Consider the following 21,220-nt stretch of genomic DNA (forward strand, 5'->3'; position numbering starts at 1 on the left):
ATTTTCGGACTTGTTCGCGGCGCCGTATATTTACGTCATTGACCGTCAAAGGGTTAACGGTGGCGCGGGTGTCGGCACTTTGAGGCTGGTTGCTCCGTATGATTCAGGCTGTAAGCTCGGCTGCCGTAGTGTGGTGGATAAGGGGAGGTGTGCGCCTTTGTGCACCCAGACAGCCGCAACGCCGTATATCTAGGCAGTAGCGGTACAGGCGCCGGTGCTAGGATCTGGGTCTTCGCGTCGCATCCATCTTGGCAGTTTGAGCCACGGCTACGATTTTTTTTTCAACGGTTTTTCAGATACCGCGATTCGAACCACCCACCTCAGGGGTAGGAGCTGAACGCTGCTCGCTCGGCTACCGGAACGGCACACGAAGCGCTGTGCATTCTTTGGCCAACTGCTTGTGTTTTTCAGCCCTTATGGCGAGGGAAGCAAGACGAGAGAACCGATGATGCGTACGTTTACTTGTTGAAACACTACGCAGAGGGTCGCTCTGGTTGGTGCGGTTCTACTGGGCGACGGATTTTGATGATCGTCATATATTTTCAGATATGGGCGAGCAAGTTAGCAATGGAAGTGTAAGCTAGCTGAAACACAAAGCAGCGCGTTTTCATTTCGCGATATATTGGCTTGCGTCCGGCACGTTGCAAACGTAGCGATGCGTGGCGCGACTGCCTCGCTATCGGGAGATCGCAAGAGGCAGCGCGTGGGTGCCGCGTGGGCGCGATTCGCAGCAACCTCCGCAGACAGACCTCCGCTCACGCAGCGCTCTGTTTCCATATATGGTATCGGAGTCGTCATCGGTGGACAGACGGCGCGCGCTATTCTGGCGCCAACTGGTAGCCATTGTCGCCGCAAAGCCCGTCTTGCGCGGTACTATGCTTTTCTTCTCACGCTTTCGCCACACGCCGTCTTTCATCCGCGTACCGCGTTCGCTCTTTCATCCTTCGCTGTGCAAGGTTACAGGGACGCAAAGACGACGCGGACTCTCGCTGCAAAAACGGGCACCTAAGAGCTGCGGTCTAAGAATGAATTAAATTATATACCTGTAGCACATTGAAATGTTGGCCAAGCCAGGTCCATTCACTTCTCTCGAATCTGTTCGGCGCATACATCATTCCGCATGCACACACTGACGCCGATTTACGCAGTATATAAACGGACATGAGCAGTTTGGCTGGCCCGAAAAATAAAGAAAGGGAGGCCAGCACATCAAAATTTGTGCCCAGTCAGGTCCAATCCTTTTTCTCAAAAGTTCAATCAACCCCCGGAAGGCGAGTGCCAGTTTCGGTTTCAAGGTACATGCGAGCTCCAAGCGGTTGCCGGACATCCTAACTTATTTTTTTATTTCTGTTTTTGTGAATTTTAAATCAGGCGAAGCGCGGGAAGTGGTTGTCTTCGTGCGTCCGTCGGGCTTACCTCCGCTCACCCTTGCCACTCGATCAACGATATCGCAAGTCGGATAGTGCTTGGTCATCTGCTTCGGTTGTCGTCCCAAGTATGTAGATGGGAAAGATAAGACAGTGAAGCTTTATCAGGCGTGCAACGAACGGAAGACGCAGGAAACGAGGCCAACTAAGCATTAGGCGAAGATGGCTAAATCGGGGCATCACATGTGTTGCGCAGCTCTGTGGTGCTCTAACACCGGTAATTCCAGTTCTGCGAAGTTTTTCATGTTTCCTAATGACAGCAGGTAACTAGTTCAGCAGGTAAATAGTTCACGTTATTTTCTGAGCAGGTATTCATGTCGCATGAGTAAACCAGTTCTGTGCAGGCCTGAGTGGACTGACCTATAGGAGCAGTGTCGCTCGACCCATTCGTCATGACGGCAGCTTATCTGCTGTCGCTGAAATATACTTGTACTGAAGGGCTTGAGTGCGTGTTCGTTGGGCTATACATTTTTCTGCACTGTTTACTTCTTCGACACATACAGCCAAGGCTAAAGTAAAGAAAGAAAGACAGCCGTGACGCTTTATCAAATTTCAAGAGCAATGGCGGCAAAAGGATGTACGCACACAATTTCTTGTTGCGTTTTGATGGACCGTTACTAAGATATCGCACTGAAGAAGGTTTAAGCTCTGTGTTATCTGAATTTTGGAGCGTAGACGGTACCATACGATCAGTTACCTCGCTTTAGGCTCAGCTTCGGTGTACGTTTTTAGCACCTGTATTATAGACGAGGCGCAATCTTATTTGTTTTGCCAGCAAAATGTATTTAATAATGCAAGTATAGAGTATATAATGCAAATTAAGTACGAACTGCTGATCTCCCTTGCGATGAAGAGTTCTATTAAGTTTTTTTTTTTTTATGAATCGTTGGTTAGCTGCCTTGCTGTTGTGTCAAAAGGTGTCCTAATACTCGCCGCGTGCTTTTCTGTATATATAAAACTGACGCAAAGTATGACGACAGGCAGATTATCTGCGCTTTTAAGCGCTATAGAGATATGGTCCTTCATTCGGCATGTAGCTCAAATAATGAGAGAAATTATAGGCTATACTTCCTGTTCATGCAGATGCATGTCGCCAGTTTAGTTATGTGGGTCCTTACTTCTCATACTGTCAATGAAGTACATGTACTGTACTTTAATTTCTTTCTGTAAGCCACACAATGTGTCACCACCATAACGTACGTGATAGTCAAGTTCCGTGTGACCAGCGCGTGATGATTAATTTTCGCGTTGGTTTCGATCTTCTGGAATCCATGTTCGCTCATTATGTACAAATTTCAGTTGTGAACGAAAATCGCTTCTGCATATTGGCACTTTCTCACTGCGTGGAGGTCAGTCTTTTTCCAGTACGGAATGTGTGAATAAAAACAAAAAAAGTTCAACTTTTACTTGTGTTGAGTTTGGCTGACTGAGAAATTGGCCAGCTTTAGTTGATACACTTCACAAAACACGAACAAAATTAACGATTGATCGTGCCAGGAAGTTATTTTCTCTCTATTACCCCCCACTATATATGTGGGCTAGTTGAACTGTAACACTAAACTTAACCACAAGTTAGGAATGCCAAAGCGACTACTTTCACGAAATGATGAAATGTAATATATTACCTGCGAATATTGGTAGTTAACGACGGTTTTCTACGTAAATATTCTTCATTACAACTGCGTGATACTGGTGTGTACGAGCGCTGGCCCAGTGCTTTAAAAGATGAATAGAAGCTTCTAAGGTAAACGCGGCTGAAAAAAAAAAATATTGGAGGACCTTAAGAGTCGCCTTCAAGAGTGGAACGCGATAGCGTTCCTGTCGACCCGCCAAGGGGTGTAAGACAATGCGCTACGGCGCAGCGATCACTTACGAGGCGCCCCGCATAGGACTTTGCACCCACCAATCACGTGATGAGCGCCGAGCAACGCAGCGTTCGGCGCGGTAACGAAACGTGCGCTTGAGCAAGCGGAACGAACCAAAGAACTCGGTGTCTCGGAGGGAGAAACGATCTACGCGAGCCAAACGTCGTGATCGGCACGGACAGCCGGGCCGCGACGCGCCATGAAGGCGGACCATGGGCGGACGCGATCATGGGGCTGACGCCTCGGTGAGATCGTCCTCTATATCGCTTGGGAGTACCACGCAGACGCATGACTCCTCGGCAGCAGCACGGCACACATCACAGGGGACGCTTTCCCACCAGACGTGCTACGGCGCAGCGATCACGTCAGAGGCGTCCCGCATCGGACGCTGCACCTAGGGATCGCGCTGTGAGCGGAAAGAGCCGCGTCCCCTAAACACGAGGGTTCGAGTGATGCACGCTGGAAGTTGGAAGGGGAGAGAGCGAGAAAACTTATTAAACGCAAGGGTATTGGGACATCCTCGCACCGGTCCCCGCACGGCCCCAATGCGCTCAAACGAGACAAAAGGGAGAAGCGGGCCAATGGCGCGCCACCTGTCGGGGAAGCGCCGTACATTGCGAGGAGGGGGTCTTTGTTTGCCGCAAGATGGCTCTGCGTGTGCGCCAAGCGCAGAAGAAATGTAGCGGAAACGTACTTTGCTACTCGTTTAACTGCGACTTCTGTAATTTACGTGCTCATAATTACCGATATACACTACAGTATAACTTTCTACGGCACGTTTCTAAGGCAACACCGCATTCACAGTGGCGCGTTTGTCCCACTTTGAACCATCGAACTCATAGCTGAGTGGTAGCGTCTCCGTTTCACACTCCGGAGACCCTGGTTCGATTCCCACCCAGCCCATCTTGCAAGTTATTTTTATTTATGAATTGCCTTCCGGGATTTTCACTCACGGCCAACGCCGCCGACTTATCTGCGACACGAGCTCTTCAACGCTGTCGCGTTAAAAAAAACGCACTTCGTAAACACGGCACACTTCATCGGGTTCTGCTCCGTGATTTGGCCAATGTCGCCGCACGGCCAGCGGACCTGCAGGGGAACACGAACGTAGCCAACACCCTCTAGAGAACTTAAGGCCTTGTGGCTGTACCCTCTCCCTTTGAGCTACATCACGCAAAAGAGGCCCACATAAAAGTTCCGTGCAGCGTGCTACAAAGCTACGAGCGGGGGGGTGCACCTGTGATGAAAATGAGACGCGGAAGACCGAGTGGGCGACGATGGCGATGTTATTCGATTAGTTTCGGGAACCCTGCTGCTCCTTGGATAGCTTTAGGGTTAGAAAAGTCCTGGCATGCTGCGACATGCTTCCGAGCGTACTTTCTGGACGTGAACCGTGCCTGCAGTCTCTGCGCTTGTGCTGCGATTGCGGTTGTGTGTCCGGCAAGCCTTCATTGCCGCGGGACGTGGATACGTTCATGCCAGGATATGCCTAATAAGTGCTGCGTGCCCAATTGCTGGAGCAATTCCAAATCGGGGCCAAAAATTCATGCGTTCATGTTTCCGCAAGATCAATGACAGAATATAGGGTGCCAATGCTAAGGCAAAGAGAGAAAAGCAGGAATTCTGCAGAACAAGGCAGCTGTTTCTTCGTAAATAGTTGCACGAATGTTTGTATCTCCACTGTTAAACTCATTTGAGGTGTTGTAAATATGTCGACTGCGGCACTGTATGTAATAATGCCTCGAAAGCGAAATTATTCGTTTAGAGCCTAATCTAGACTGGAATAAATACATGTGTCCCGAATGTGAAGAAGGGCACACCAGTGAAGTTGTCATGAGATATGTGTGATGGTGCAGTGCTAACATTTTGTTGAAGGACTTTTGGGTCGCATGAACGGCAAACTCTTTGACGCCGACGATAAATCAAGGCAAAGAAGCTACTCTGAAGAGGAAGGCAGCACTGTGACTTTTCAATATAAGCCATGCTCCCTGTCATCATTTACCCGAAATTCGTTCTCAATCCTAAGGTTGAACCATTTCATTATTTATGGACGGGCTTTTTAATAATGCAGCGCGTAAATAAGATAATCTTGGAACACCTTCTGTTCTCTGCGGGCCATCTGCTCAACTACGCCTAAAGAAAGCAACTGCGCTCTGGTTAACGTTGCCCATAAGGGCGCGATCCCCGAGCACGCCGCCGGCCTCTTCTCAGTGACGTCACTCGCCGATGGCACAGCCAACACCCTCTAAACCGCTTGGATGCGAAGTGGGAAAGGAGGGCTTCGCGGCAAGCCTCCTCCTTCCGGCGGCGCGTCCTCGCCCTCTACCTTCTTACCTCATCAGTGACGGCATGGAGGCATTGTTTTGTTTGTGAATTATTTCCCGTTGGATATTCGGCAACCGTCAGTGGTGGAACCAGCGCTGCCGCCGCGTATCGGCATGGGACTGAGTGTACCAAGAGAGGTATAGGGAGTTTCCGCACCCTCGTTCAGTTTCGGCGCATACATGCACGTGCTGAAGCCGATTTATGTGATGAATGAGCAATATGCGCAGATTAGCTTGCCTGAAAAAAAGAAAAAAAAAAAAAAGAAAACGTCAGCTTATAGCTATCCCAATGTCCGCCCACCCAGCTCCAATCACTTTCCTCGAAAGCGCAGGTTCGGCGTACATCACTCCCCATGTTCGCGCTGACGCCAATTTGCGATGTTTGTCAAGTCGTCTAGCCTAGAGCAGCCGGGAGTGAGCGAGCGCTGGCAAGGATACGCGTCGTCTGATGTCAAGTTTCGCATGGTTAGAGACTAGCTGAGTGTTCAAAACTAATAGAAATTAGCGGGACCCGACGGCTACGACACCGATAAACAGTGTGACCATTTTCATTCTTACGTGGGCGGGCGCGGTCGAACGTGAGCAGAGGATAATACGTAATCCGGAAGTACGTAATACTTATCGAAATTCGAAGCGCAGATTTTCCTTTACTTCAGCCTGTTTAGTAACCTGGGCCAACAAATACAGACCCTAACAGCAGTAATAAGCGCACTGATCCACACACGCTTCTTGATTGATATCAAGTATAGGCCAACGGAAGCGCTCTATATGGCAATATGATGACGTCAACGGGGTAGCCGCCGGCCACCCCGATACGGGCGGGGAGAAGGCCTCCGTTGAAGAGAGAGTGTTTGAGATAAAGGTGACTTCGCGCTCCGCTTGTGAGCCACACGCACGAGTGCAAAATTTGGTCGAGATGTTCACAGCAGCGTGTGCTATTCGTGGAATGTTTTTCACGAAGCCCGAGGAGTCGTTCAGAGCCCCTTAAAATGCAACAAACCTCATCAAATTTGGTGAAGTGGTTACCGAGAAAGCCGATTTGTCTTTTCCTGTCTCTTTAGCTAGGGACCCCCGAGTTAAAGCTACCTTAAAGGGACCTTGAGCCATCCCTTGGGCTTGGTGAATAACATAGTCAGCGGGTAGCATACGCTACTGTAAACATATCAGCCAAGTTTTACTGTGTTATGCTGTGCATGGTGCTCGCAAGCGGAGTGCGAACTCGCTTTCTCTCAAACGGCCTCTTTTCAACGGAGGCCTGCTCCTCATTCTATTCTGGGCGCTTTATTTCGTAATAAAGCGGATACCAATAGGCGGCTGCTATTGGTAGCTGCGGTCTGCTACGTAGTGTAGATACCGCTGCCACCACGGGGTGCCGCCAAGAGCCCCCTGGCTAAGCGCACTGCGGCTCACTGAAGACAACCGCGTTTGGCTTACGTTTAGTGCGTTGTAGGTACCAAAATCAAATAAGGTCGCCCGATGCTGTCACTCTCTTAAGCAGCCTTAAAAAAAAAAAAAAAACGACCTAGTTCGGTTTGAACAGCAAGGAGTAGCATTTATTTTATTCAAAAAGAAATCAGAAGGGAGGGGTTAGTAAAATGCGCAGCGAATAAAATACATTTGAAAAAAGAAATGCTAAACTAATTTCAAATCGAGTCGAACATTCTCAAATATGAATAAAAAGGAGATGCATACAGAAACAACTGTTTTCGAATATCCCTTTAAGTCACGAATTACGATCGACTGTCGATACATGTGTGAAACATAGATGGTGCTTGAGACTCCACTGAAAGTAAATCAAGGTGGTAGAATGGACTGTTTCAGCATTTTATGTTGAGTCATCATAACTACAGAGTAACTAAATATTTGAATATTGCAAAGTCAGTCATGCTATGTTTCTTCATAGAAAGGATTAAATCCCCCGCTCGAATTACATGCACAAGTTATTCGTTGGCCTCAAGAATTTCAAGAAAGAAAAAATATATTCCAAGGTTGCAACCGATAAATTAAGGTCCCCGTCAAGCGTCACGTAAAAGATGAAAGTGCCTTCACCAAAGCGGTTCTCTGTAACTATACATATCACTCAGAAGCAAAATGGAAGTAATTTAGGTTATCAGAATGTTAAATTTGCCCTAAGCTTAATGTTTGTGCTCTATTCCTTGCTACCACTGTACAGAAATGGAAAAAATGGGTCACGTCCACCAAGGTGGACGCCATGACCGAAGGGAATGTGAGCTAGTTTGATCAATTGATAGCAAGCTCATTGGTATGAGGCCCGAACATTTTCACAAGTGAGATGCTCTCTCAACAGCTGGTGTGTCAACCTCAACTGTCCCGACATACTCTGAGCTCGCGCAGAACGCCTCAGTGTTGCGTTTCACTGCTTTAAATACTTTGTTTCGGTTTGGATGAGGGACACGTGCATCTCGGCGTCAGCCAACACTGTTTTCTGAGCTTAAGCTCCTTGAAAGAAGCGGCGGCACGCTTTCTTTCCCGTCCATTGCTAAATGCGTAGGTCCTTTCTGTTATCGCCCTTCTTCCAAAGCGCGTTTGCCCCACGGACCATTTGAAGCATCTACTTTGTCAGTTGTACGGTAAACGCCCGATTTTTTGGACTCCCTAGGGGACGCGAAAACGTCCAAAGCATCGGGCGGTTCGATAAAATGAATGCGTCTTTTATTGCCGTTAAGGGTTCAAATCGTTACAGGCACATCTGAAAAGGCCTACCAGTACACTTATTAGGCATATCAGTGCTTGTACTGTGACAGGAGATGGCGGGTGAACGCGTGTATAATTAAGGAATAGGCACTGTGTGTCCCGTGACAATTGCCCCGTCCCAAGCTTAAGCTTCACCGCGTAACATTCTCGTATTGAGGCGAAGCTGACTTTCGGGAACCGGCATTATGCAACACGCCGTGCTTTCCGAGCTTCGAAGTCAGTCGCGATGACTATAAAGGTGGAGTCGGTGCCATTGCTTACAGCGGCGAATTCTTTCAATGAAAAATATGGCGCTGAACGGCGAGAAGCTTAATAGCGAACGTCGAAGAAGCTAGGCCGAGCGTTCACCGCGGTGGTGGCTACGGCTGCCCGCGGATCTGCGTGTGAGCGCCGGTTCGGGGCGGCGAGGTAATCGAACCGACTGCACTGGTGGCTTTGATTTTTGCTGTTTCGCACCTGCGGTCACGGCAAAAAGTCTGTAAAATCGGTCGTAGAAGGGCTGTTGCGTCCGAAATTTCAGACGTTCTTAAACATTGACTTTATGGGGTATGTGGTGGTGGCACAAAGCCGTTCGAATTATCGGGCGTCCGGAAAGTCAGTTGTTGACTGTACGCTGGCAACTCCTACAACCGGCGACACGCCGCCAAAAGACGATTCGTTACGATCCCTCTCTGTTACGCGAGTCAGCATTGCCGCGACTTTCGTTCCCTTTCAAAAAAATTAAAGCCAATTTTCCCTGATAGCACAAATTCCCCGAGCTTTCCCTGAGTATTTCCAGACTATTTAATATCCCTGAGCATTCCCGGTTTTTCCAGTTGGTAGACACCCTGCAGATATTGTAAATAAACCCAGCAGTCCTCATTCTCAATGGGAGCATATGTTCCTCCCTTCAACAGCGTCCTTAGTGTGGTTGAGTCGGATGACGGTATGGGCCAGCTACCCCTATTGATATGCCCGACACCAACTCTTACAGTATTTGTAAACTACATTGCATACTTTTTTTGGACAGCAATTTGCAACAATGCTTATCATATCACATTTTACCAGCTCCACGTAGGTCAGCTAGAAGTTAGTATGGCTACGTTGGTGAAAGCTGATGGCGTGGTCCAACAAAGCACCATGTGTGGGAGTCCAGGAGAGGTTGCATAAACAGGGCATTGGCGACGAGTCATCAATAAGAACAGCCAGCGAACAGAACCCCCTGTATTGCCAAAGGGTATGAGAACTCTCTTATACAGCTTCATTACATTTTATGTATCAGTTGCTCAGACTGGCATACATCTGCAAAAGATTATTTGTTCATATTTTACAAGCAACGAAGCTGTTAAGTGGAGTTTCACAATGGTTCTTGTGTGGTAGTAGTGTGGTCGGCATCAAATGTCAGTCAAAAGACCGCCAGCTAAGCAGCTAAGCAGTGTTTGAACTACTGACAGTAAAAAGGCACAGCTAGAATGACAATAACAACTTGTGAACACTAGGCATATTTACTACAAACACCCTAAACTTTGCCCTTAAAACGCAGCCTCTGAGAGTCTGCAAAAAGGGTCTTGAACACTTCTGTTCCTTCCTTAGGCAGAGTTGCATGAACCATGGCTCTTCTGTGCTCATCTGCAAGCCCAAACAACTTGTAGACCAAGAACTGAAGTGTCTTCTGTAACATGAAACAGAAACAATGTGGATGAACCTTCCACAATGGTCAAAGGGCGTGTGTTTTTATGCTGCCATAGCGTTGAAAATAGATACTAAAAGTAAAAAAAAAGGTAAATAAGTGCACACTATTTGCTTATTCAGTGAAGTAAATGCTCATTCCTAGGCCTTAGCAGCAGTGTTTCCAACTAGAAATAAAACAAATCTGCTTGTTGAGACCCCAAAAATCCCTAAAAACTGCGATATGAGCACCTAAAACTGCTAAAATCCCAGTAAATGCAGACTACAATGAGAACCACGTTCAAAACATATTTTATTGTGTCACCATAGAACACAGTAGAAAAAAATTGCATTAGGCAGATAGGTCTGCTTTTTCTGATAAAATATAGAAATTATCAATATATTAGTCAGTGCTCTTTTGTGTGACTGCGAAGTGCGGAAACGTATTGCTAGACTAGAGTAAAAAAAGATGCTTCCGTAAGCTACAATTACTGGCCAGAAATCAGGTTGAACTACTGGGTAATGATTAAAATTATAGAAAAATGTTCTCCGTTTCATCTTGGTACGTCGCACATCCTCTATGTGTATTTGTTTGCTGGTGTGGCCGGGTCTACGGTTGGTGCCATTGCTGACCCCATAGACCTCCATCATGCCAATCTTACAAATAACCTGCTCACGCAGGTGCAACTGAAGCAGCCTTTATCAACGTTTTGGAGGCCAGCCCGCACATGGCGTTTGTCATTTCAGTGGACATCCTGTTGCGAAACTTTTTAATTTAATTACATTCAGCTGGCAGAAAATACGCTCAATATCCACATTGGACCACGGCGACAACAGAACTATTAAAGTGAAATAAGTCAATTTTCAGACGTATAATTCACTGGAGCCATTTCACGAGGCTAAATCCCCTAAAGTGGGTCTGCGAAAATGGCTAAGAGTGAAACTGCTACAAACTGCTGAAACTGCTAGAGGAGGCATGAACATGGAATGCCATTCTGGACATTGTCAAATTCTGTAATGGCGGCATTTTGAGCCAACCAGAGAGGCTGTAGCAGCCCTCTGAGTCTGCTTTAGGCCAATCAGAGCTGACTAGATGACAATTTCGACAACATGGCAGAACTTGGGGTGCTATTCTGAACATTGTCAGATTCCGCCATGGCCTCTTTGATTGGTTCATAATGCAGCCATTATAAAATTTCGCAATATGGCAGAATTTGTCAATGTCGGGAATAGAACCCAAAAATAGTGCCCATGGAGGAAGGAATGTAAAGCCCACTGATTGTGGATGATGATCATAATTCTTTCTTACTTCCAAAGGGACATGGATAAGCTGTAAGTTTGCAACAGATGAAGCACAAACTACATATTGTCCAAAAAGAAGCACAAATTGCTGCTTAAAAAGAAGCAAACTTTACACGTAAAAAAAACCCACTGCCGGCGAGTGAACAAATTTTCCTGCTAAGCAGTGATAAAAACCACTAAATTTAGCGTGAAAACTGCTAAACAGGCAACACTGCTTAGTAGACACGCAACCTGTAATGGATGCATAGGTTCATTACACAGAACTTTTGCTGTCTGTCACGAAATTATATATACATTTTTCTTCTCATCATCATTCACCCTTTGTGGACTCTCTTTAACTGGAACCTCAAAGGATCAGGGAAATTGGTTCCTTTTACCAGGAGTTCCATTTACTGAGAGACAAAGCTGAATACAATTGCATGAATACAAAACCAACCAACGATGAGGATGGTGTTTTGTTTAAGAGGCAGTTGTGTTTAAGCAATTTTCATTTATCGAGATTCCACTGTACTTTCACTTCCCTTCCTTCTTCCCCAGTGCAGAGCAGCAGACTAGAGTGCACAAGCTGAGGTCGACTTCTCTGCCTTTCCTATATATAAAATCTCTCTCTTTTAAACTACTGCTAACTAGAAGATGCAAGATGTTGCTGCTGATGGTCATGATGTTTCCAACAGTAAATCCATGAGAACATGGAAACAAAGAGTGACAATTAAAGTTAGTACCTCCTTGTGTCAAGTTCAGTCACATTATTTTGATACTGCACTAAGCCTAAAGGAGGAAAGAAAAACCCATTCAGTGCTGTACAGTTAAGAGGAAGCTTTAGCTCGGGCCCAACTCCGACGCGGCCTATTCAAATACATGTAAAACGCAAAAACGTTTTTATGAGATAACCCCTGTACCGATTTTGATGAAATTTGTTGCATTTCAAAGAGAAAGTTAAATTCTAGTGACTGTTGGAAGCGGAATTTCGATTTAGGGCTTGAATTTTCTTAAAACGATTTTCAAATATTTGACCGTTTGAAAAATATAGAAGCACGAAGTTTACAAATTCATAGCTCTGCATCAAGAACTGATATCGCGGTTCTGTAAACGGCATCCATTAGATCATTGAAAGCGGACAAATTAAATATGTCATTTTACATCTTACGTGAATTTGTTACGTTGGTTACAATGGTTTTGCAAAAGTTGTATTTCCCTATGATTAAATTTTTTTTATATTCATGTGTGACATATCAATTTCGTCCGCTTTAGATGTACTATTAGATGCAATTCACAGAATTATATTATCATTTTTAGTAGTTGAGTTACAGAGTTGTAAACTTGATAGTTTCGTTTTTTGAAAATTTTCGATTTTTTCCAATGTTTAATAAAAAATTCACGACCTAACTCGAAATTTCGAAACAAACAGTCACTAGATTTTAAGTTTGTCTTTTAAATGCAACAAACCTCGTCAAATTTGGTGCAGTGGTTGCCGAGAAAAACGAATTCTCCTTTTACATGTATTTAGATAGGAGCACTCGAGCTAAAGCTTCCTCTTAAGAGCGGATCATGTTTGACAGTTACGCACTTAATTTGCTGGGTTGTCCGCAGTTTAGATAAACATTTTAACAGGATAGGCAATGCGACTTGAACACTTCTTATATTTTACAGAGAAAAAAGCTGACATGTTTCAGGCAGACATCTCCATCTTCAAAACTCTCCATTTAGTCAGACTTGCACGGCAAGCCATTCTGGGAAGCTTACTTGAAGTGCTCGCTTATTAAGAAACAGTGCTTTTTCGTACCATTTGCAAGTGGCTGTAAAAAGCTGCATGCAGTGCACTACCACGCATGCATATTGCTGTAGCAAAACATTTGAATATGCATCACCCAGAGTACAGATAAAATTTCCCCGACATTTTGTTCGTTATGGCCGAGTCTGTTAAAAGCAGAGTTTGTTGCAGGAATAATATAGGCAGAACAAGCTGAATGAGAATAACAGTTCATTATATCCGAAAGTATGTTATATGCAGAACCTTTGTAATGGGCATGGACTCTATGCACTCTGGTGGACCGTTTGCTCTTGGCAACAAACGACACAGCACACAGTAGTGCAACCATACATAAAGAGCATTTTTTGCCGGTTAGGTGAAATACATAGAAAAAAAAATTATGCAGATCCCACGCACTGTGGGAATCAATGTAAGCAAAGCTTTCTGTGCTGGATGCTATTATTGACGATAATTAGAAGTGATGTTGATGGCTAAAGCTTAATTTCTTCAGCATTTAGGCTAACACGAGAGTGGTGAGTTGATGTTAAATATTACCTTGTGTGCACCACTGCTGTTTGTCTGTGTAGTACACAGAACACACAGGGAGAGGTGTTTGCTTGAGGCGTTGTTGTGTGCCATATTTTATAACCTCTGAGAGGGTTGAGCATTGTCATTGCCTCACATGGCACATCACATTGTGACAGAAGTATTAAACTTGAATTAGATTATGGGGTGCTGTACGCGCCAAAACCACAATTGGATTATGAGGCATGCTGTAGTGGCGGACTCCGGATTAATTTTGACACCGTGATGCCCTTTAACATGCCCCAAAATCTAAGTGCGCGTGCGTTTTCTATTTCGTCCCCCTCGAAATGCGGCTGCCGTGATTGGGATCAAATCCACGACCTCTAGCAATGCCATAGCCGCAAAGCTAATGCGGCAGGCACAGAAGTGCTGATTTGACAGTGGACAGCTTCTGTAGTGTCTCCTGGACACTGTGGTGAGCTATATTTAATGTGGCTCTGCTTCTGCGTGCCATGCATAAGTTGCCCGCTTGACATATTTGCATGGAATTTATTTTTCAGAAATAGCAGCAATGTACTGTACCGTACCTTGAACTTAAACTTATCCTGTGTCCCTGCAACCATAGTCGTATAGTAGTGGGGTTTCCTTGCCTTCTGATGTCACCTGCCCCCCTCTTTCGTATGGGAAGTGCCTCTTCTCCTCCCTCTCATCTCTACAGTTCTATCTGCCTCCCCTCTGGCCCCACAGGTTAGTAGAAAGGGAAGCTTTGCAGTTTCTGCAATACTTTTGAGGGGAATCATGGATAATTACAGCTGTCAAGCGGCTAAGCTGGCGGCTAAGGTGGCAACAGCCAGGGAGCTCCAGAGGGCATTGTGCACATTCGACGCGGTGGGGTGAAAACCAGTTTCTCCAGTCCCTTTTCCTCTCTTACTCTTTCTCTCTACTTGCCTGTCGTTTCTCTCTGCACCTGTCATATATACACACACACTCTGACACTCCCCCCCCCCCCCCTCCCTCCCGACCGAGGGGTTGTGCCCTACAGCAGCAGTAGCAGTGGGAAAGTTGAAGGAAGAGGCAAAGAAACCTTCGCTTTAAAAATTGTCTCTCAATTAAACACACTGAAAAACTGAGGAAGTTTGACTAGCCACTCAAGAATGTTGCCCCATGCATTTGAGGCCTCACAACTTAGGTCCGAGTAAATGTAGCCATTATGGGTGGAAATGGAAGCTGCAAACTGGTTCTCACTAGCAGAAAACCATTGACACAGCACCATCACATAGTATAAATATGCCAAAAGTAATAGCAAATACCTCAAGCATGACATATGCTACATAAACAAATACCACTGTTTGAAATGTGACTGCATTACAAGCTTCCAGAGACCCGTGATGCTTTTGTACAAGGGCCTGCTGTGCACGGCACGAATGACCAAGCATATGCATTCAGTAAATTAAAAAAAAAAAAAAAAAAGCTATTCAACAAGGAAGTGAAACACTTAGGATTGCACAAATCTGAGTGCATGCAAAGGAGTCAATTCTGCTCCCAGTAAAGATATTACATAGGCCTTTTCTTCACAATATGGTTGATGTGTGCTAAAATGCTCAAGACTGGACTGTGGCATGCACAAACTACTGCCAAGAAAGCAGGTGTGCCTGCCTCCATAAAAAGGTATTACACAATTCAAATTATAGTATTGCCGGACTCTACACATGACACTGACCTTTACTGGAGGGTGCAAAACGGTGTTTATTGACTCCAAGATATAGTCCGATATGAGAAATCCACCCATTTTAGAAAACTCCTTCTTGTGTGAGGCTATCTCGCCAACCAATCTGGAAGGAATGCAACAAAGAATGCAAGTGTTTGTGGCCAGTGTTGACAGAAAACATTAATGAAAAAAGACAAGGCTTTCAGTGTTTGTTTTAAGCATTAGTATAGCATAAACCATATTAAGCTGTAAAAACAGCTTTACTCTCTCCTATGCAAAGTACTAAAATTAAAGGCAGCTGCTAATCATTCTGTGCATGATCACCTTCCATTTCTGTGGGTTTTAAAGCTGTAGGAGAATTGGGGCAAACAGTGAGGTTCAATAATATTACAAGTGTATACTAAAAGCATTAATATGACATTATGATATAAAAGCAATGAGTATGCAATTGATGAAACAATGGTAAATTTTCTATCCCCAATTCTTCATTGCATTCAAGCATGACTTCAACATGTAAAAAGATGACAGTATGTTTCCTAATGATTCACTTTTGATACATAGCAACATTGGTGCTGAATAATTTGTTCAGCACATTGGTGCTGAAGCTGCTATTCAACATTGTAAAAAAACTGTTTCAGAGCAAAAAGGAGAAAAAAAGTACTGGAAGTTTAAATAGCCACTTAGCACATGCTTTCAGTTTAGTACAGATCTGCCCAGTTGTTTCAATGAACAGCAGAGCAAAATATTACCACGATGACAAAAAAAAAAAAAGGACTCAAGAAAGAAAGAAGTTCAGTTCTCAGGAAGTTTAGTATAATATAACCACTGCTGACTAGCTCTTGAAATGGTTCACCAGTTCAGGCACATTACTTCAACAATCGAGGTTACTGTTCAAACTCAAGTAGTACTAAGTTTAATTCTTTCTTACTTTCTTTCTACAATGTGCTTTATGATTCCATACAGTATTGACAGTGTCACAAGGGAAACCAACATAGGAGTCAATGTGGGATCCCACAAAAGAACTGGTGCAAGTGACATCTAACACCCTGTTGTAATCATAGGGAAATAATAAATAAAGAAATTATGGGGCTTCACGTGCCAAAACCACCATCTGATTATGAGACACGCCATAGTGGGGGACTCAGGATTAATTTGGGCCACCTGGGATTCTTTAACATGCATCTGAGTACACAGGTGTTTTCTGCATTTCCCCCACATTGGAATGCGGTCTCCGTGGCTGGGATTCGATCCCGCGACCTCGTGCTAAGCAGCCCAATGCTATAACCACTAAGCAACTTTATTAACGAGCAGCAACTCAATACGGATAACCTCATTTGCATGGGTGATTTTAATGCTCCTGGCATTCATTGGCCTTCGTTGGCATTCAAACGCAGTGATGGCCTAGAGGTAGAGCATCTGCCTCGCGTCCAAGAGGAAAAAAAAACAACAACAACAACAAAGGAATAAAAAATCCATGTGTTGATAAAATTGCATAAACAGGCCTGGAGTGCGGCCTGATCCCGGTGACAAGAACAGGTAATGCACTCCCTCAACAGAGCAGGACTGGCCACCCTGGTGCAGTACTTGGCCATACCCTCCTATATGAATACAACAATCGAACCCCGGCCCTCAGTCCCCAGCAGCTGTGAAGCAATTGACCACGGCAGTGGTCAGACTTGTGACACAGCAGAGGGTGCTAAGAATCTCTGGATCCGGACAGGCCGCCATTGGAATCTGAACCTGGCAACATTTAACGCTAGAATGTTATCTAGTGAGGTGAGTCTAGCAGTGTTATTGGAGGAATTAGTGGGCATAAAATGGGATACAATAGGGCTCAGTGAGGTTAGGAGGACAAATGAAGCATATACAGTGCTAAAAAGCGGGCATGTCCTGTGCTACCGGGGCTTAGAGGAGAGACGAGAACTAGGAGTCGGATTCCTGATTAATAAGGATATAGCTGGTAACATACAGGAATTCTATAGCCTTAACAAGAGGGTGGGAGGTCTTGTTGTGAAACTTAATAACAGGTACAAATTGAAGGTCGTACAGGTCTACGCCCCTACATCCAGTCATGATGACCAGGAAGTTGAAAGCTTCTATGAAAACGTGGAATCGGCGATGGGTAAAGTCAAAACAAAATACACTATACTGATGGGCGACTTCAATGCCAGGGTAGGCAAGAAGCAGGCTGGAGACAATTCAGTGGGGGAATACGGCATACGTTATAGGAATAGTAGGGAAGACTTATTAGTAGAGTTTGCAGAACGGGGAATAATTTGCGGATAATGAATACCTTCTTCCACAAGCGGGATAACCGAAAGTGGGCGTGGAGGAGCTCGAATGGCGAGACTAGAAATGAAATAGACTTCATACTCTGCGCTAACACTGGCATCATACAAGATATGGACGTGCTCGGCCTTTGCGCTGCAGTGAGCATAGGATGGTAAGATCTCGAATTAGCCTAGACTTGAGGAGGGAAGGGAAGAAACTGGTACATAAGAAGCCGATCAATGAGTTAGCGGTAAGAGGGAAAATAGAGGAATTCCGGATCAAGCTACAGAACAGGTATTCGGCCTTAACTTAGGAAGAGGACCTTAGTGTTGAAGATATGAACGACAATCTTACGGGCATCATTAAGGAGCGTGCAATAGAAGTCGGTGGTAACTGCGTTAGACAGGATACCAGTAAGCTATCGCAGGAGACGAAAGATCTGATTAAGAAACGCCAATGTATGAAAGCCTCTATTCCTACAGCTAGAATAGAACTGGCAGAATTTTCCAAGTTAATCAACAAGCGTAAGATAGCTGACATAAGGAAGTATAGTATGGATAGAATTGAGCATGCTCTCAGGAATGGAGGAAGCCTAAAAGCAGTGAAGAAGAAACTATGAATAGGCAAAAATCAAATGTATGCGTTCAGAGAAAAAGCTGGCAATATCATTACTAATATGGATAAAATAGTTCAAGTGGCTGAAGAGTTCTACAGAGATTTATACAGTACCAGTGGCACTCATGACGATAATGGAAGAGGGAATAGTCTAGAGGAATTTGACATCCCACAAGTAATGCCGGAAGAAGTAAAGAAAGCCTTGAGAGCTATGCAAAGGGGGAAGGCAGCTGGGGAGGATCAGGTAACAGCTGTTTTGTTGAAGGATGGTGGGCAGATTGTTCTAGAAAAACTGGCCACCCTGTATACGCAATGCCTCATGACCTCGAGCATACCAAAATCTTGGAAGAACGCCAACATAATCTTAATCCATAAGAAAGGGGATGCCAAAGACTTGAAAAATTATAGACCAATCAGCTTACTGTGCATTGCCTACAAATTATTTACTAAGGTAATCGCAAATAGAATCAGGAGCACTTTAGACTTCTGTCAGCCAAAGGACCAGGCAGGATTTCGTAAAGGCTGCTCAATAGACCATATTCACACTACCAATCAGGTGATAGAGAAATGTGCGGAATTTAACCAACACTTATATATAGCTTTCATTGACACAAGAAAGTGCTTGATTCAGTCGAAACCTCAGCAGTCATGCAGGCATTACGGAATCAGGGTGTAGACGAGCCGTATGTAAAAATACTGTAAGATATCTATAGCGGCTCCACAGCCACCGTAGTCCTCCATAAAGAAAGCAACAAAATCCCAATAAAGAAGGGCGTCAGGCAGGGAGATATGATCTCTACAATGCTATTCACAGCGCATTTACAGGAGGTAATCAGATGTCTGGATTGGGAAAAATTGGGGATAAAAGTTAATGGAGAATACCTTAGTAACTTGCGATTCACTGATCACATTGCCTTGCTTAGTAACTCAGGTGACCAATTGCAATGCATGCTCACTGACATGGACAGGCAAAGCAGAAGGGTAGGTCTAAAAATTAATCTGCAGAAAACTAAAGTAATGTTTAACATTCTTGGAAGAGAACAGCAGTTCACGATAGGTAGCGAGGCACTGGAAGTGGTAAGGGAATAGATTTACTTAGGCCAGGTAGTGACCGCAGATCCGGATCATGAGACTGAAATAATCAGAAGAATGGCCTGGGGTGCATTTGGCAGGCATTCTCAGATCATGAACAGCAGGTTGCCATTATCCCTCAAGAGAAAAGTGTATAACAGCTGTGTCTTACCAGTACTCACCTACGGGGCAGAAACCTAGAGGCTTAAAAAAGGGTTCTACTTAAATTGAGGAAGACGCAACAAGCTATGGAAAGAAGAATGATGGGTGTAATGTTAAGGGATAAGAAGAGAGCATATTGGGTAAGGGAACAAATGCGAGTTGATGACATCTTAGTTGAAATCAAGAAAAGGAAATGGGTATGAACAGGGCATGTAATGAGGAGGGAAGATAACCAATGGTCATTGAGGGTTATGGACTGGATTCCAAGAGAAGGGAGGCGTAGCAGGGGGCGGCAGAAAGTTAGGTGGGCGGATGAGATTAAGAAGTTTGCAGGGACAACATGGCCACAATTAGCACATGACTGGGGTAGTTGGAGAAGTATTCGAGAGGCCTTTGCCCTGCAGTGGGCGTAGCCAGGCTGATGATGATTCATTGGCCTAGTTTAACACTGGCGAAAGAGACTTCCATAAATACAGAACTAGTTGCATTTTCCCTTTTATTCGACCTTGTCACGATTACCAATGAACCTACACGATGCGGTGCAATGCTCGATTTGGTCTTTGTTAGTTCAAGCATTGTTGCAAAGGGCTACAGATATGACGTCATTGAGGGAATTTCTGACCACATGGCTGTTCTTGTTTCATTAAATTTGTTGATTACTAAACAGAATTTTGTTTTCTCTACATTTCCTGATTGTAATCGCACTGATGATATCTCAGTAGTAGGCACTCTATCAGGTGGTTTTGACGAATTTGTTACACTAAGTTCTACTCGTGATGTTAATGCATTGGTTAGTTATTTCAAAGGCTTGGTTAAACATGTATTCAGTGTTTCATTCCATTAAAGACAAAGAAGAAAAATTTGAAAATTCCCTGGATGATGCAAGATATATTACACCTAACGTGGTGTGTTAATAGGCTAAGGTGTAAGAGGCGCCCAAACAATTATGCAGCCATGCTAAGTTTCATTAAAGCCAAAGAGGAGCTTAGACTGAAAATTAACTCGGCTAAGGATTTTTTCTTCCGTGTGCAGCTGCAGGACCTACTAAAAACTAACCCACATAAATTCTGGTCATCTGTTTCACCATGTGATATGACAGCTAGTTCTATGGTGATTAACAACGTTTCTACTAATGATCCATTTTATATGTCAAATGCGTTTAATGAGTATTTCCAGTCCTTTTTCACTTGTGACAACAACGTCATCCAACCAGACACCATTGCTCGTAGTAACATGCCCATCAGTGACATTATTGTTACTGAAGAAGGTGTGTTGAATTTAATGTGGAACTTGATATTAAAATATCTGTTGGCTCAGACAGATTTCCGAACTTGTTCTTGGTATGGTACTCATTATGGACCTGCCGTTACCTTACTGTCATATTTCGCAAGTCCCTGACATCCTCTACAGTACTCTCATCCTGGAAAATGGCTCAAGTTCTTCCTTTATTCAAGACTTGTGACAAACACATTATATCTAATTATAGACCGTTTTCTTTCACCTATCATTCATGCAAAATGTTGGAGCACATTATTTACAAACACATTATGGAATACCTTGAGACACATAAATTACTATCTAATGTCCAGTACGGCTTCAGATGTGGATTAGCACATTAACACAGCTAAGTGAAATTACAGGACATGTGTATTAACCTCGATGCGGGAACCAAACTGACGCAATCTTTATTGATTTTTCAAAAGCATTCGATAATGTGATTCATACGAAATTGATGTATAAACTTGACGCCATCCCTAACAATCCCCGCCTTCTCAGCTGGATTTCTAGTTTTCTTTCCCATCAATCTCATTTTGTGTCCTTTAACCGAGCTGATTCCA

At 44.4% G+C, this 21,220-nt stretch overlaps 1 protein-coding gene across 1 annotated transcript in view; it reads right to left on the minus strand.

The window, feature by feature from the left end:
* Positions 1–9,796: 9,796 nt before the first annotated feature.
* LOC126531484 (uncharacterized) overlaps positions 9,797–21,220 on the minus strand; it is a 65,687-nt gene continuing 54,263 nt past the window's right edge. The window contains exons 28-29 of the mRNA XM_055071196.2: positions 15,276–15,387; positions 9,797–9,982 (exon numbers count right to left, since the gene is read on the minus strand). Of these exons, the coding sequence (XP_054927171.1) occupies positions 9,830–9,982; positions 15,276–15,387 (265 nt within the window). The 3' untranslated portion in view covers positions 9,797–9,829. The remainder of the gene's footprint in view (positions 9,983–15,275; positions 15,388–21,220) is intronic.

Source organism: Dermacentor andersoni, chromosome 5 (genome assembly GCF_023375885.2).
Source record: "Dermacentor andersoni chromosome 5, qqDerAnde1_hic_scaffold, whole genome shotgun sequence".
Taxonomy (NCBI): domain Eukaryota; kingdom Metazoa; phylum Arthropoda; class Arachnida; order Ixodida; family Ixodidae; genus Dermacentor; species Dermacentor andersoni.